The sequence below is a fragment of the Heterocephalus glaber genome, unplaced genomic scaffold (genome assembly GCF_053883595.1).
Source record: "Heterocephalus glaber isolate CG9 unplaced genomic scaffold, H.glaber_assembly_v1.0 deba00000546, whole genome shotgun sequence".
In the NCBI taxonomy this organism is placed as follows: Eukaryota; Metazoa; Chordata; class Mammalia; order Rodentia; family Bathyergidae; genus Heterocephalus; species Heterocephalus glaber.
Window position 1 is genome coordinate 18568027 of NW_028258147.1, and position 17399 is coordinate 18585425.

General features: G+C 37.8%; 1 protein-coding gene across 12 annotated transcripts in view; it reads right to left on the reverse strand.

Moving 5' to 3' along the window:
* St7 (suppression of tumorigenicity 7) overlaps positions 1-17399 on the reverse strand; it is a 331512-nt gene that overhangs the window by 65961 nt on the left and 248152 nt on the right. For all 12 annotated transcript variants that reach the window (XR_015448731.1, XM_087204602.1, XM_087204605.1 and 9 more), the window contains one exon: positions 4556-4670. Coding sequence is in view for 11 of the 12 variants with exons in the window: in XM_087204602.1 (XP_087060728.1) it covers positions 4556-4670 (115 nt within the window). In the remaining variant the exon portion in view is untranslated. The remainder of the gene's footprint in view (positions 1-4555; positions 4671-17399) is intronic.

The window sequence follows — 17399 nt, forward strand, 5'->3', positions numbered from 1 at the left end:
CTGTATCATCAATTAAAAAATTTAGCCACCTAAGTAATAAAGGACTTAGGACAAAAAAATCAACATTAAAAATCAATAGCTTATCTATACACCAATAAAGGACTAGAAATCAGGAAAACAATTCCATTCACAATAGCTTAAAAAAAAGAACCCTAGAGGTCAATCTAACCAAGGAAGTGAAAGAACTGTTCAATGCAAATTACCAAACACTGAAGAAAGAACTTGAAGGAGACACTAGAAGATAGAAATACCACTCATGTTCATGAATCAGCAAAAGGAATATTGTCAAAACGCTCAGATTACAAAAAGTGGTCTGCAGATTCTATGTAATTCCCATGAAAATACTAATGACGTTCTTCACAGAACTACAAAAAAGCAATCCTAAGATTCATGGAAACACAGAAGAAGACCCCAAATAGCCAAAGCAATCCTAAGCAAAAAGAGCAAGGCCAAAGGCATCACAGTGGCCAGTTTCAAATCATACTACACACCATAGAACCAGCCCCAAAACAGACACATAAACCAATGGAACAGAACACAGGACACAGAAGCAAACCTATGCAGCTATCTGATTCTTGACATAAGAACCAAACATATACATAGGAAAAAAAACAGCACCTTTAACAAATGGTGCTAGGGAAACTGGATATCCACATGAAACTAGGTCTCTATCTCTTAATCTATACAGAAACCAATTCAAAATGGATGAAAGTGGTAGGTATAAGACCTGAAACTGTAAAAGAGCAGGGAAACCCTTAAAGCCTTAAGGCACAGGCAAAGACTTCCTGAAGAGGAGTCCAATAGCTTGGGAAAGAACAGCAAGAAACAACAAATGGGGTGACATTAAATGAAAAGCTTCTGCACACCAATGGAGCCAACCAATAGAGTGGAGACAGCCTACAGAAGGGAAGAAAATCTTTGCCAGCTGCTCTTGTGACAGAGGATTTAATATCCAGAGTATATAAAGGTCTCAAAGATTTAACACCAAAAAATCAAATAGCCCAATCAATAAATGGGCAAAAGGGCTGAACAGAGACTTCTCAAGAGAAGTACAAATGGCTGATAAATACTACATATGAAAAAACATTCAACATCTTCAGTCATTAGGGAAATGCAAATCAAATTTATATTTCACTCCAGTCTGAATGGCTATCATTAAGGATACAGAAAACAATAAATAGTGGTGAAGATGTGGGGAAAAAAGAAACTCTTCTACACTGCTAGTGGGAATGTAAATAAGTAGAGCCACTATGGAAATCGGTATGGAGGTTCCTCAAAAATCTAAAAATAGGGCTACTATTTGATCCATCTTAAACATTCTGTATAAAGCCAAAGGAATTAAAGTCACTATACTATAAGGATACCTGCATTAACCATGTTTATTACAGCATAATTCACAATTGCTAAGTATGCAACCAGACTAAGTGCCCATCAATGGATGAATGGATAAAGACAATATGGTGTATAATACATATACACACAATGCAATATTATTTTAAAAAAACAAATAAAAAAGAACAAATTCTGTCATTTGCAGGAAAATGGAGGGATCTAGGTATCATCACATTGCACATAATAAGCCAGATTCAGGACGACAAATATCACCTGATCTCTCTAATATATGGAACCTATAAAAAGATGACATGAAAATAGAAGGGAGTCACTAGACAAAAGGATGGGAATAAGGGATGGTAATAGGGGATGGATATTATAAAAATATGTGCACTAAACCTCCAAAATATGTGAAATTAGGGGCAGGATGGATATACTAGGGGGAGGGGGACTACAGATGATCAAAATATGTTATGTGCATGCATGAATCTGCTAAATAAATCCATTAGTCTGTGTGGCCAATGATCCACTAATATCAACCAAAAAAAGATGTGAAAAAAAGTGGGAAAACATACTGATATACCTACCCATAATCCATCCAAGAAGTTCCAATTTGCAAAGATAACATATAATCCTCTTCCTTTGGGTGTGATTCTATGGAGAGGGAGGGAGGGGCTGGAATTCAAAGTGCTGTCTCCAACATCTCACACATAAGAATGATGACACTTGAGCTAGAGTGAAGAATAGGGTGTCCCGAAAAGCTGTCTGTACTTCAAGCACTCTTAAGCACCCATTTCCCTTGCACAGAGCCAGATAAAGTGCCAGCAGCTCAGGCAGGGTCCTTCAAGTCCACAGGAAAAGGAATAGAGATGAACTTGAAAGAACCTATTTTATGGTACAGAATGAGGAACAAGAGACAAGTTTTTCAACAGTCTTGAGTGGCTGCAGTCACCCTCAAAAACAGTAACTTCAGCAGCCACTTCATTATATTTCTACTGTAAATGATGGAGAGCTGAGCCAAGTCAGCACCAAAACTCCCTTCAGAATTCAGTCAAGGTTAGGTCATCTGCACTCTATGGACAACTTCTGAACTCAAAACCCCTAATGAGGCATCTCAGCAACAGTATGTGTCCTGGCACTAATGAAGCTCTTTTTCCATGAATAATGAACAAGGACATTATTTCTGTTGCCAGGTATACACATAAACAAAGCTCAACCCAAGAGCCTTGATATGGTGAGTTTGTCCATTTGCAACAAAGGAATTTTTCCAAGTGGGAGCCAAGTTTTAGTGGGAGGGTTGGAGGGACTGTTGTAACAAATAATAAGAACATATGTTATCAGAATCTAATATATCAGCCTTTGGTTGTTGTAGAACAGAGGCTGTGCATCGGGATTCGTAAAGAAAACGAATAGCTCCAAATGAGTTCATTTTTAATTTTGCAATTAGTTTTATAACACAAGAATGGTGATTTCTATAATGAACCGAGATCTTCATGAAAGGAGCCTCATAAAATTTATGATCCCAAAGGCTCTTTTTGCTAAATCTTTATTTCTTAAACTTTGAGATATCAGGTTGAGTACAGGTCAGCACTGTGGATGAGCACACTGGAACTTTGCTATGACATTTGGAAAAGTACACTGCCACCTGAACCTATGGGCAAGGGTTCCTTTGATACTAAAAGAATCTCAATGTTGTCTTTGCTGCCCAGAGCAGCACTGATCAGACTCAAAGCTCAGCTTCTTCTCGAATCTCAATGTAGTATTTTGTCTACAAGAAAGCCTGCTAACTTAGACCACCAAGTCCACACTATTGTTCAGCTGAACAGTGAGATTCTAGCATATAACAAGAAAATAAAAATGAGCTGACATGAGGGCCAAACAGTCTTTATTTTGTTTACTGTAAAGTGTTCCACAAATACTTTTCTCTTTTCTAAAATGAGTTCCATACTAAGAAGTATATATCTTATTACACAGGATGCTCATGTCTACAAAGGAAAAATAATGCCGTTATTGGCTGAAGGCTTAATTTCCATCAATTTGAGCAAGAGTTGGAGAAAAACTAAACAAAAACAGTCTCATAATGCCTCAGTTGTCCCAACTGTGAGAGATAACAAAGCCAATCCATTTCAGGAATACCTTATTAAAAATTCTGTGTCAAAAATAATACCCAAATGGTATAGTTTACTTTATGTGTTTGATGAATTCCTGTAAACTACTGACCTCAACACTTCTTTAAATAAACTAAAGATGCTTACTAAAAAAAGAGTATTTTATAAGCAAACACATTCATTTTGGGGACAGTTTTTGAAATAAAGTAGAATAGTATGGAGTTCTGCAGATATTTCAGTAGCTAGGTGATGGCAGGTAATTCTGCCAATAATTTTTGTATGGTTAATCAAATACTGAATTCATGGATAACAGCAACATGAGACATGTTTAAAAACCTCTAGGATGTGCCAGTCTATTTTTCTCATTTGTTAAGAATAGGAAAAACAGAATAAGTTCATGGTTACGTAGCTAAAGTAGTGGAGGGACTTGAAAGCCCATCATGAAATGGGGGTATTCTGCAATAGAAAAAGATCAAGGGTGAAGGGAACACAATTTTATCTTTGAGAATCTACTGAGTTGTCACATGTGCAGGGGCTACTAGGTGTTCTATATTGCTTCAGAGGATCAACATGGCCAATGGATAATGGTCACAGTGAACCAATGTAGAAGTCATAGCAAGTCTTTTTTTTTTTTTTTGGTACCAGGGATTGAACTCGGGTCCTTACGCTTGTGCAGCAGGCAGCGAAACCACTGAACTAAATCCCTAGCCCAAGTCTTCTAATAATTGGCGTTGTCCAAACAGGATAGGAGTGATTCTGCAGTGATTCCTGACCACGGAGGGAGTAAAGCAGAGTATACACAACTGCTGCACAGGGACAATGCCAGGGGAGTATTTGGGAAGGGTAAGAGAAGAATGGGACACAAGCCCTTGCTGAGCACCAAGTTCCAAGACTGTATAAAACACCACTATTTCACTACAGGTGAAAAGTTCCTGATAGGAGAGTTATTAAAGTGAAGTTCAAAGATTTTATAAAACACCACTATTTAATTGTAGGTGACAAGTTTCTGATAGTTATTAAACTGCTGTGCTACTTGAAAAGATCCCTCCAATCTAATCATTGAATGTATCAGGAAGAGAGGAGTGCTTGAGCACATAAAATACCCCAGGACTCACCATCATACTTTGCTAAAACTGCTTGAACATCAGCATATGCTTGTAGTTCCAGGAGGGCTTCTAAAAGGTTTTCATGAATGTTGAACATGCTTAGAAGAGGGAACTCCTTCATTAACTAAAAAAAAAAAAGAACCAAAGAATAATTAATACATGTTTCTTATATTTTTATTGTTATTTTGATATACACATGGAAAGGAGTACCGGGCATTTTAAGAACTAAATATTTCTTATTTAAAATAAGGGTATTGTGCAAGGTCCTGAGTTTGATCCCCAGTACCAAAAAAAAAAAGGGTATATTTGATACTGGATTATAACATATTTCTATAATATAAAAGTATAATTAATATTGGGCTATATGCTTTCACAACTATATGCTATTATTTTTAAAGCATTACTTTTTTCTGATATTTTAGAAAACTGGCAAGTTTGAATTCATGAAACTCTAAGGTGGAGAAAATACAAAAGAGGGAGGTTTTTCATAAAAATTGAAGTTGCTGCCAGGTGTGGTGGTGCATGCCTGTAATCCCAGTACGTGCGAGGCAGAGGCAGGAGGAGTGCCATGAGTTCAAGGCCAACCTGAACTACATTGTGAGACCCTGTCTTAAAAAACAAACAAACAAGCAAAACCTGAAGTTGCTCAATAATGACAAAATGTCATTGAGCAGCGATGGTGTACCTATGCCACATGTGCCCCAGGTCTGTTATCACTGATAACAGGTTCTAAAAGGTTCGCCATCACTGCCATAGAGAGACAAAATAAGGTGAAAGCTGAAAAATACTTCACAGGCTTTAACAGGTCACTGGGAAACTTATCAAGAACAATTTCGATGAAAAAGAGAACGGTAAACAATTGGGCATTGTTTTTTTAAGCAACCTGGTTACAAAGTTGAGCAGAAAAAGTAGGAAAGTAACTAGAAGTTTCTATGTTGAGAAAAAAAAGTGTGAGTAGGGCTGGGGGTTGGGGATAAAGAAAGAAATTCAAGAGGGTGAAGGGAGGGCTAGGAATGGGGAAAAAATAAGAACCAAGATGCATCATGTAAAGGTACAAGTTCCCAGTGAGAAATGTAATTGTGTTGTATACCTACAATGTACCAATAAGATAATTTAAGAAAAAAAAAAAAAAAGAAATTCAAAAATTCCTGCCTGGTGACCTCAATAAAACAGGAGTCAAGATCACCTTCTGAGACCAAGGGAACAGGTGGCAGGAGGAAGTTTAAAGGTACAGGTGTAAGTGCAGAATAGTGACAAAAGAAAGATCTGCTTAGGGAGACAAATAAAGGTTGCTAGCTAGGGCCATCTTGAGGGGCTGATAAATTGAAGGTGGTGAATTTATAGAGGCTACAATTGCCATGATTGTCAAGTTCTATCTAGCAGCAATCAGTAGCCCAAGTACAGTAGCAAGATGTCAAACCTACTGCCTAAATTGACTCTAGGCAAACTGAATTAGTCCATGAAGTCAAGGTGCAAGAGAGATGGGTATAATGGTGAAAGAGTGATTAAAGCTTTAGACTGGATGGGAAGGAAAAGAAGTCTAAAGGTAGTTGAAATAAATAATATCGAACTTCACTGGAAAACAAAAAGAAAGAAGGGCTGAGAATTTTAGTGTAAAATCCTATCTTAGAAAATAGTAAACTCTCATCTTAAGAGAAATATAATCAGGTTCTTCATAAAAATCAAAGTCATGTATTCATACTGTTTTATTTGATCTACAAACTTTTCTGATGTGACATAATGACCTCTGAGAAAGTGATAATTCTTTTTAATGTCAACATTTTTAAAGCAATTATTCTGAGAGAAATAATATTCAAAAATAGGCTAATTTGCTGTCAACCCATAAACCAGTATTTACACCACACTACTTCCTCCTTCATTGAGAATGCTATTATACTGCTTTGTTTTTTTAAAGTCAAAAATCATTTAGCGTACCTTTAAAAGTAAATAATTTTCTGCAACCCCAATGAAAAACACCCATCAAAATGATTCTGTGTTCAAGAAGACCAACAGTCTGAGCCTCCTTGAGATGCCTGCAGTATTTTCACTGTTAGTAAAGGAAGTAAGACAACACCACACGATGTTATGTTCTGTAACCAATAAAATTTTTCTTGTTCTGGTTCACTATGATTCTGGTTGACACTACCCTTTGATTTATTTTCTCTCCAATTAAAGCTTGTTAGAATTAAAGCTCTCTGTCATTCAGTAATTGGCAATACAAAAAAGACTCCTCTAAACTGCAACATTTAAACATTTATCATTTTTGACCATTTCTTCAGGTAACAATCAAACTTCAAGGGTATAGGCATATTCTGTAATTTTAAAGCTGCACTTCCAAATATTAGTTGAAGTTTAAAAACAGAGTCTTACTAAAACCCAGTGAGACCACATGCACAAACACACTGGTCTCACTGGTTTCTGCAGAATTTTAGGACACTAGGAGTTTGGGCAGCAGTGCTTCCACTGGGAACTTGGATGGAGTGTGTTGTGTAAAAATAACTGCCAATAGAAAGATTTTAAACATGAACAATAGCAAATGCTGGAGAGGTAATATAAGTCACATAATTTGCAAACCTAGCTTCCCTTACTTAGTATAAAGAAAAAGTAAAACCTCTGCCGCTTCCATCATACTCTTCAGCCCTTGACAATTCATCTTAGAACACCAGGAACACCATTCCTATGGCTACATTTACTCTTCACCTTATTGATTCAGACTGACTCCCCTTCCCACGATTGTCAATCTGGCCGGCTCACGAGTATGGGTGACTTAAATTGCTCCTGTGGACACCCCCACCCCCAGCTTTTCTTGCTTTACCTCTACATGATAGGACAGCTTGATGAGCTTTTCCTTGAAACTCTTGCCTCTCTTAATACGGTCAATACTATTCTCATGTAGTGACTATCTCATAGCTCCTTTTCTAGCTTCTCTCTTGTCTGCTACTTAGGAATAAGCTGTAGGTGAGCTGGGTCTCAAGTCCCTGTACTGGGCGCCAACTGCAGTTAAGCCCAGGTCCCTAGCCAAGTCCTACAATGGGGCACTGCCTGTTGCCAACCCACCTGGCCAGCCCCAGGGGAACGAGGAAAAATGACAAAGAGATAGGAATCAGTGTAACATGCTGGCAGCCTGGGGGCCCTCACCTCTAGTAGGCAGAGGCGCCCCATGCCTTTGGCTCACCTTCCTTTTATTCACCTAAACATGGCACAAGAAATCAAAGTCACAGCAGATTCATCTGCTTTCCAATATCATTAGTATATTCTCTGGTAAACAACTTAACCTCAGCTGTCATATAACCTCCACTGCAATATACAATCACCCCTGAGTGCAGCCTTTGTGCTCACAGAGGAGGCCAATTAGGCCTCAATTCTCCTCTGGTCTCCGACAGACAGTAAGCCATCTTCCATGTCCTCTTACCACAAATCCTTAATATGTAGCACTCCTTGCTTTTTAGGTGCAGGGTCTCAGCACCACCATCTTTGTGGGGATGGGTCCCACATCCTCTCTGACTTCTCTCCTAAGCTACGAGACCAATTTGTAAAATGTCTTCCTGACAATTTTATCTCTGCATTCTTAAAGACACAACAACTAATACTGAACTGATAACTTCTCCATTCCTGAATCAAAACTTCAAGCTTGTTCTTCCTTCTTAATGTTTCCTACCTTGGGAAAGCGTATCATTAATCCCCTGACACCTTCCATTTCAGAGGCTCCTAAAATCCTGAATAAATATGTAAAAAGTGCCAAGAGCTTTCACCAAGCTTACAGAAAGGTGTTATGCAAACACCTCAAGCATCAGGACTATCTCCTTTTCTCTAACCTTGCTTAGCAGTAACTTAGCTTATCCCTTCATACTCTGGCTACACTGCTCAAATAACCACCTTAGGCTGCTTGCCTCAGGATCACTTCTTTTCAGGGAAACTTTCACAGTGCTGTCATAAAGGGTTTAATGCACACAAAGCCCATCACGCCACTGTACAGCTGGAGCTAGCCCACTACAGCACTGGCGTGGCTAACTGCAATCCAAGGAAACAATTAGATGTGAATGGAAGTTTACAAATAAGTTGTTTATCACAGCTATAAAAAATTAGGGCCAGGGATTTAGCTCAGTGGTTCACACGCCTGCTTTGCAAGGACAAGGTCCTGAGTTCAATCCCCGGTACCAAAAAAAAAAAAAGTAAGCAAGTTAAAAATTAACCCATTATAAGACATTTAAATATAATAAAATATAGTCATCTTTTGGGCTATAATGTGTAGTCATTAGAAGTTAATGTCTCAAAGAATTTTTAATGGCATGGCTTAAAAATGCTCACATGTGTTGTGACCTGAGAAAATACCACACACAAAACTGTATTTTGCAATAAAGTCATGCTTTTCTTATGTACCTATGCTTAGAAACACAGTTAGAAAAACACTGAAATATTTTAACAGTAATTATTTCTGGTTCGTGAGATTAAAGGTGATTTTTATTTCTTCCTTCCACATTCTCTATATGTTCTAATATTTTAAAGGCATATGCATACATTTGACACTCTCTTGGGGGAGAGTGGCTACTTTTAACAATACTGGGTTCTCAACAAATTCAGGATATAATCAAAAATCCTTCGCATGGCAAACAGTCCCTCATAACCAGTCCCTGTCTACTATACCTGCCTCATTTCTATACTTCAGCCATAGAACAGCTTTCAGTCCCTTAAATAGGTCACTTTCACTGCCCTCCAGAAGCATTCTGCCTCCTTGGTCAACATGACTTTTAGGAACCCTTACCCGCCTCCTAACTCTTGACCTTTTCCCCTCCATCTGCTTTAAGTATTCCTGACCTAAACTATCACAGTCCTTGTCATAATAGCCTACTAATCCTCTTCCTCATGAGCAGGACCTCTGATTTACCACTGTATTCTTGGACAGTGACTGACCCATCATGCGTGCTCCATACACAATTCATGGTTGCAATGCTTTTTAAAGTTCTGTTCATTTGGGGACATATTATTTGTGTACTGCCATAGGTCTAATTCAGGCCCTGAGTTACATATCCCTTAACATGTTCTTCTACCATTTATAATCTTTTATTATCTATACCTTGGATAAAGTACAGCAAGAATCTGTAAGTTCTGACTCAATGTACAGAATGATTTTCTCACATGTAGAGCTGCCTAAAAATGAAATAGATAGTGTAGAGAAATCTATATCACTGGAACTGTTTACATAGAGGAGCCAGTCATGGGACAAGAATACGTCCAAGGATCTTTCAAATTCTGTAATTCCAGAGAAAAAATTACGAACTTCTAAGCATAATTTTAAGGCCCTCTCAGCTCAGTGCCAGATTCCTCTTACCTCTCTTGTCTTCTGTAGGATTAAACTTTAGCCTTGTCAGAGCAATTATTTACACACCATTCCTAGAATTCTTGCTACAGTAACTAGCCACTGTGTTTTGCTCAAATGGTTTTCACCACCTGGAATACCTTTTCCCTCATTTATAAGGCAGCCTGTCAAAATCACCCCACCCTCTAAAACCCAAATCAAATGCCACCTCCTAAAGTCACAGCATCATAGAATGTGAGAGCCAGAAGAGTCCATGGAGATCATCCAAACACCCTCCTCACTTTACAGACAAACTCTTCCCACCCCATCCTGCCCCACCAAAACACAATGAAGCCTGCAAATTTAAGTGATTCAGCCAAGGTTAATGCTGGGACTATGATTCAAATCCAGTCATCAACACTGAGTCCAAATTTCAACACATCAGAACCCCAGTGTCTGGACTGCCAAATCCAGGAGAACAGTTTTTGTTTATGTTTCTGACACAATACTTATATGCCCGCTTTTTATTGTGTTTACATGAATTTAAGAAAATAGCTGTCTTATAGAGGAAAGAGCCCTATATTCCTGAGTTAAAGTTCAGCCTCTGCCACTTACTACCTCTGTGATTTTATACAAATTACTTAACCTCTCTAGCTTTGGTTTTCTTACCTCCTGGGTCTCAGCTCATGTGACATCTTCTCAGGTTCTTTCTACCATCCTACCTAATATCATCAACCACCATGTACACTGTCAGGCCTGCCCTAAACCAACAGGAAAAAATAAACAGGCTTCTTTCAGCAAACAACAGCAGCTTCCCAGTAAATAGGGCAAATGGACTCAAAATGTGATTTACAACCCCCCTGGAGCCCAGAAGTCCAGTAACTGTATAACCACCTGAGAAGACCATCCTTGGGCATCCAAGTCATAAAAATTCCTTATGATTACAGCCTCTTCCCCAAAATCTATGTAAGTATAGTCCTCCTTCCCTGCTGGCTGCTACCTCTCTCTCTCCCAGTATTAGCCCATCCACTTACAAATGAAATCTTTTCCCTGCTAGCTGCTAGAGTGTCCTGATTCTAGTCCCTGATTCTAGTCCCTGTTCACAGGAATAAACTTCTTTTTCTCACAACAAAGAACCTGTTTTTTGACAAGTGGATTCTTAATAACACTGTCTATCACCTTCTGAAACATCTTCATTTATGTGACTAAATATTAGATAATTTGAAAAAACAAAAAAGAATTAAACAGAATGATGATGCTATTATTACAGTGATCAGAAAATATTTCTGTAAGGGGCCAGAGAGTAACTATTTGGTTTTTTTTTTTTAAGCCATATGGTTTCCATTGAGACACTTAACACTGACATTATAGCTTGAAAGCAGCTATGGGCAACGTGTTAATGAATAAGCAAGGCCGTGTCCCATAAAACTTTATTTACAGAAACAGACAACAGGCTGGATTTGGCCCACAGTCTTTAGTTTTCCAATTAGGAGTAAAACTTAAAAATCAAAAGGATTCCACAAAAGGAGATTAGCAGTGATACAATAATTTAAAACCTAACGTCTTTAACCCATAGCTGGTTTGGAAGACTACAGTACAATGGAAAAAGGCCTACCCTACACCCCAGGGCTCCCCTTCCAGCTAAATTCCTAGAGTCATTCACATGCTTAACATGCACTAAAAGAAAAGGAAGCCTTGTCCTAGTGGACTGAATACATGAAATGAGGTTTACCTGCATGACAAAATGCATTCTGTTGATAAAAGGAATGAGCTAGACCTTATCTCAATATAGACAAAAATCAAACAGTTATGAGTAAATAAGTACACTACTGAGAAATATGTTCTCACATATGAGCCCATTTAAGTAAATTTAAATTGTACACAAAACTACAGTTTATGAATATATATTATGAGAATGTATAAAAACAAATTGAAAAACTCATTAGCACTTTGTAGGAGGTGAATGGTGGTCATACAGAAGTGCAGCTTATCATACTATTTATTTCTTTTAATTGAAAAGAACAAAATGTAAAAATTTTAATTAATTGTTAGTAATTTATTCCATGAATTATTATTTTAAATTCTAGGTGATACAGCTATTTCTTATATTATTATTTTTCATGTATTTTTACAATTGTCTATTAATTTTACAAAATACTATGTTTCGTGTATTTTCACACATGTATATCACATTTTTCTGTTGTTGTTGTTTTGTTTTTGTTTTTTCTTTTTTTGGTACCAGAGATCAAACTCGGGCCCTTGCACTTGCGCAGCAGGAGGCAAAACCACTGAGCTAAATCCCCGGCCCATATATCACATATTTTGATCCTATCTACCCTGTATTATCTGCCCTTATGTTCCCTTCCCTTCCTCTAGTATAATAGTCTTCCTTCAATGTTCATGTCATCTTTATGTGTGTGTGTTCAGATTCTACATATTAGGGAAAACATGTCATAATGTCTTTTCAAGTCTAGCTTATTTCACATAACATGATGATCTCCAGTTCCATCCATTTTGTTAAAATGACATAATCTGTTCTTTTAAGACTGAGTAATATTCCATTGGGTATATATGCCACATTTTCTTTATTCAATCATCTGCTGTCTGGGATATAGGCTAATATGTTAGTATGAACTGCACTCCAATAAACACGGGAATGCAGTTATCCTATAGTATGGAGACATTAATACCTTTGAGTACACACCAAGGAATGGCGTAGCTCAATCAAATGGCAGCCCTATTTTTAGATTTTGTAGGAACTTCCATACTGATTCCATAGTAGCTCTACTTATTTACATTCTGTCAAGGGATATGTAAAATGACTGCAGGCAATAGCACCATCCCTAGATAAGGAAATACCTGCAGCATTTCTTAACCGCAACCCCCCTACTTGAATTGGGCCAGATGTCCAAACTAAAATAACAATTACCATGCCTTGCCAGCAAAAGTACGCATAGACCCCAAGCTTTCTGTAAATCACATTGATAGAAAAAAAAAAAAGTTTTTGATAGGTCTTCCACTACCTCAGCAGCTATTATGTATAGTAGCTGCTCTCTTCCTATGGCGCCTTGCCCCCTCCCCTGTGTGACGTCATGCCAAGATGGCTGCTCCCACCAAAGAATAAACCCTTCCTCCCAGCATGCCCCTGGTCCCACCTAGAGAGTAACCTAATACTCGCTCACCCCCTACCACCTAGTGACGTCACCGGCTCTTCCATTCCCTGATCACTACCTCACTCAACCCCGCCTCAGCCCCTACAAGCCCCACCCCAGTCCCTATAAAAGACTCTCCCTGCCCCAGCCATATTGCTTTTGTCTCTCCTTTGTTCAGAGACAGTCGGGCAGATCTATTCCCCTAATAAAGGCTTGTTGTGGCCTGGTCTGGTCTTGGTCTTCGGCACTTTTACCTGACATTTCTAAGTAGCTTAGTAGATTGAATATGAAGGTTATTGTAGAAGCAAAATAAGTAATGTATTCCTTTAAGATTTGCTTTTCTCCTTGCTCTTGATGTTTAAGGTGTTAACCAGTAATTTAATTATAGATAACATTTTAACCTAACAAAGTTGCAAATGCCTAAGTGAATTTACAATGTATAGGTGCCTATCTTGTGTCTGTGACTTTTAGGTAGGAACTGGAATTTTATTTACACATCAGACCACTAGGAAGAAGATAATGACTAACAAAAAGTATAAAGAGAAGAAACTAACAAAGGGGGGAGAGGGCTCTGACCAGACCAGTTTCTGGCAGTCCCGCCAGCTTGCAAGTAAACCTTATTTGTTTTACCTGAGTTCTGTGTCTTCAAGCATTTCTTTCCAAGATTTCCATAACAATCCATTAGCAATGTAGAAGAGTTTCTTTTCTTCCCGCATATTCACCAGTATTTACTGTTTTCTGTATCTTTAATGATAGCCATTCAGACTGGAGTGAAGTGGAATTTCAGTGTAAATTTGATTTGCATTTCCCTAACGACTAAAGATGTTGAATGTTTTTTCATATATAGTATTTATCAGCCATTTGTGCTTCTGATGAGAAGTCTCTGTTCAGCCCATTTGCCATTTATTTATTTATTTATTTATTTATTTATTTAATGGTACCAGGGACCGAACTCAGGACCTTGTGCTTTCGAGCCAGGCATGGTGCCACTGAGCTAAATCCCCAGCCCTTATTTGCCCATTTATTGATTGGGCTATTTGATTTTTTGGTGTTAAATCTTTGAGACCTTTATATACTCTGGATATTAAATCCTCTGTCACAAGAGCAAGATTTTCTCTCCTTCTGTAGGCTGTCTCCACTCTACTGGTTGGTTCCATTGCTGTGCAGAAGCTTTTCATTTGATGTCACCCCATCTGTTGTTTCTTGCTGTTCTTTCCCAAGCTATTGGACTCCTATTCAGGAAGTCTTTGCCTGTGCCTTAAGGCTTTAAGGGTTTCCCTGCTCTTTTACAGTTTCAGGTCTTATACCTACACTTTCATCCATTTTGAATTGGTTTCTGTATAGACTAAGAGATAGAGATGGATATCCAGTTTCCCCAACGCCATTTGTTAAAGATGCTGTCTTTTTTCCTATGCATATGTTTGGTTCCTTTGTCAAGAATCAGATAGCTGTAGTTGCATGGGTTTGCTTCTGTGTCCTGTGTTCTGTTCCATTGGTTTATGTGTCTATTTGGGGGCTGGTTCCATGGTGATTTGTTACTAAGGCTTTGTAGTTTGATTTGAAACTGGCCACTGTGATGCCTTTGGCCTTGCTCTTTTTGCTTAGGATTGCTTTGGCTATTTGGGGTCTTCTGTGTTTCCATGAATCTTAGGATTGTTTTTGTAGTTCTGTGAAGAACGTCATTAGTATTTTCATGGGAATTACATAGAATCTGCAGACCACTTTTTGTAATCTGAGCATTCTGACAGTATTTCTTCTGCTGATTCATGAACATGGGTCTTTCCATTTTCTTGTGTCTTCAACTTCTTTCGTTAGTGTTTCGTAGTTTTCATTTATAGAGTTCTTTCACCTTTTTGCTTACATTGATTCCTGGGCATTTCAATTTTTGAAACTATTGGAATGGAATTGTTTTCCTGACTTCTTTCTCAGGTAGTCTATTATTGGTATTTTTTAAAAAGCTATTGATTTTTAATGTTCCTTTAGTATCCTGTGTTTATTACTCCTTCTATGTTTTTACATTTTTAAAGCTTCTTCAAGACTGGGTGTGGTGGTACAGACCTATAAAACCAGCACTCTAGGAGGCTGAGGCACAAGGACTGTAAATCTGAGCCCATGTCAGGTAATTTAGCAACTTAATTTTTATCTCAATTTAAAAGTTTGTTTTTCAACAGTAAGTTCATTAGATATATTTTTCTGTGTAATTTCTCAAGAGGAGCTTAAATTCATTAGACTGATTTGTTTTCTCATTTTCTAATAGCCTTCCCATTCAGGTTTTGACTCTATGGCTCATTAAAGTGGTGCTAGTACCTAAAAAAAGGTATCTTTGACTAAACAATATCTAGAGAATTTCCACTCCGAGGTGTGATGCAACATATTTTGATATACTGTACCTCAATTCTCTAGTAATTTCAAATTACTACTAATCTCACATAAATTATGGTTTACAGTCCCACTATATTTTCCATCTGAGTTCCAGAGAGGAGATTTGCTACAGTTGTGGCCCAAGGAAGTATAAAAGTTACTATTTCATCCTGAAGGCTGTGTCACAATTAAACCAACGCTACAGTAAATTCATTCTCAGTCTAACCCTCAGTGCTGAGGTTGGAGTTCGGCTTAAACAAGATTACCTAATAAAAACATCTTTCTGTCATAAAATTTCATGTTGTTTCTTCTTCAGAACCACATCAGTGACTTGCCTTGTAAACCACTGGTGTCCTACATATAGCGAAAAGGGCTCATTTGGGAGAGGGAGCACACTATGAATGTCCAGCGTACAGGCGCCTTTGCAATTGATTAGATCTGAGTTTTTATTCAGGGACAGTGGAGTTTCTGAGCCCTGGGTGAGCTCAGCTCATTTTTCTGATCAGCAAGAGAAGGGTGACAACTAGTTCTCAGTGTATGTACAGCCCCCACCCGAACACAGTATGAGCCATTATCCTCACATGATGCTGACATAAGTACATTGCAGTTTTGAAGTGTTAGGCACAATTTTTGCAGTAATGTAACTAGCCTTCCTTTTGTTTTTAGTTGCACAATATCCGATGGGATATCACTATTTATTTAAAAATAATGTACAAAAAAATGACTTGGTGCCAGGTACACTGACGTATGCCTATAATCCCAGCTACTCAGTAGGCTGAGGCAAGAAGATACCAAATTTGAGCCCAGTCTGGGCAACTTAGCAACTTAGTAAGAAAGACCCTCTCTCAAAATAAGAAATTAAAAAGGCTGCAGATGTAGCTTACCATGAAGGCTCTGGGTTCAATCCCCAGTTGAGAGAGAGAAAGAGCAAGAGAGAGAGAGAGAGAGAGAGAGAGAGAGGGAGAGAGGAGATAACTTGTTGACATAATTAGCCTTTCTATTAAGAAAAGACTAGTTTCCATATTAGGATTGAATGAAAGCATACGACAAATATAGAGGCCTGTTTTCTATAAGCTAAGTCATTTTAAATAAATCTTTAAGCTCACTCACTATCTAGCATAGTTCTGTTTATTTATTGTCCGCTATCTTCTCCACACTGGTAATTGCTTTCTCCTGGCAGCAAGAAATTTATATGCCCTGTTTTGCCCAAATATTACAGTTTACATAGAATGAAAACACTAACTCTCCTATGATTCCTCTAATACCTATGGGGAAGAACATGGGATGGGCCAAGGATAAAATTTCAGTTTCAATTTTACATCATTTGGCTATTGTCAGTTCAAGTTTATTTCAATGGGGGAATTTGAGGCACTTCTGAGGTTAACATTTATGAGCTCAAATGGGGAAAAAAAGGAGAGTTAATTCACTGGAGTTGAAATACTCCATGGACATAATTTAGAAGGGTAATCTGTATGCTTTTTCTCAGCTAACTTAGAGGATAAAAATAACCATTTAAACCTTCATTTTTGATCTGTATCTATTTAAACATGTTATTGGTTTAGCCATCCATTGTTCCTTGAGTGAGAGAAGCAACAGGAAAATTCTCACATATTTTAAGGCAAAGGTAATTAAGCGAGTGTCTCAGCCAGATTCCTACTGAGGTCAATGAAAGCTTAGCCTAATTAAAGTTTATAGAATTTGGCCTGTATTATATTCAAACAGCAGATACTATTTTGTTATAGTTGCAAGTTTGACATTATTTAATTACAGTTTCAAATAAAGGCATAAATAGAAAATAGAAAAGACAATCTATATTGCAAGGTTATTATTTTGTTAGTGATTTTTACTGACATGTTGGGCAATGAAAGAGAAGAATGAATTGTTTATTAGACTCCTCAGAGGCCCATGAAAGTTCCATTTACACAGATCACTATAAATGCAGCCATGAGAGGCTTAAATGCATACTAATAAGAAAATAATAATTTTCAGAACCAATTCAAAGGCAAATAATCACTGCACCTATTGAAAAGTAACACTGGTAATA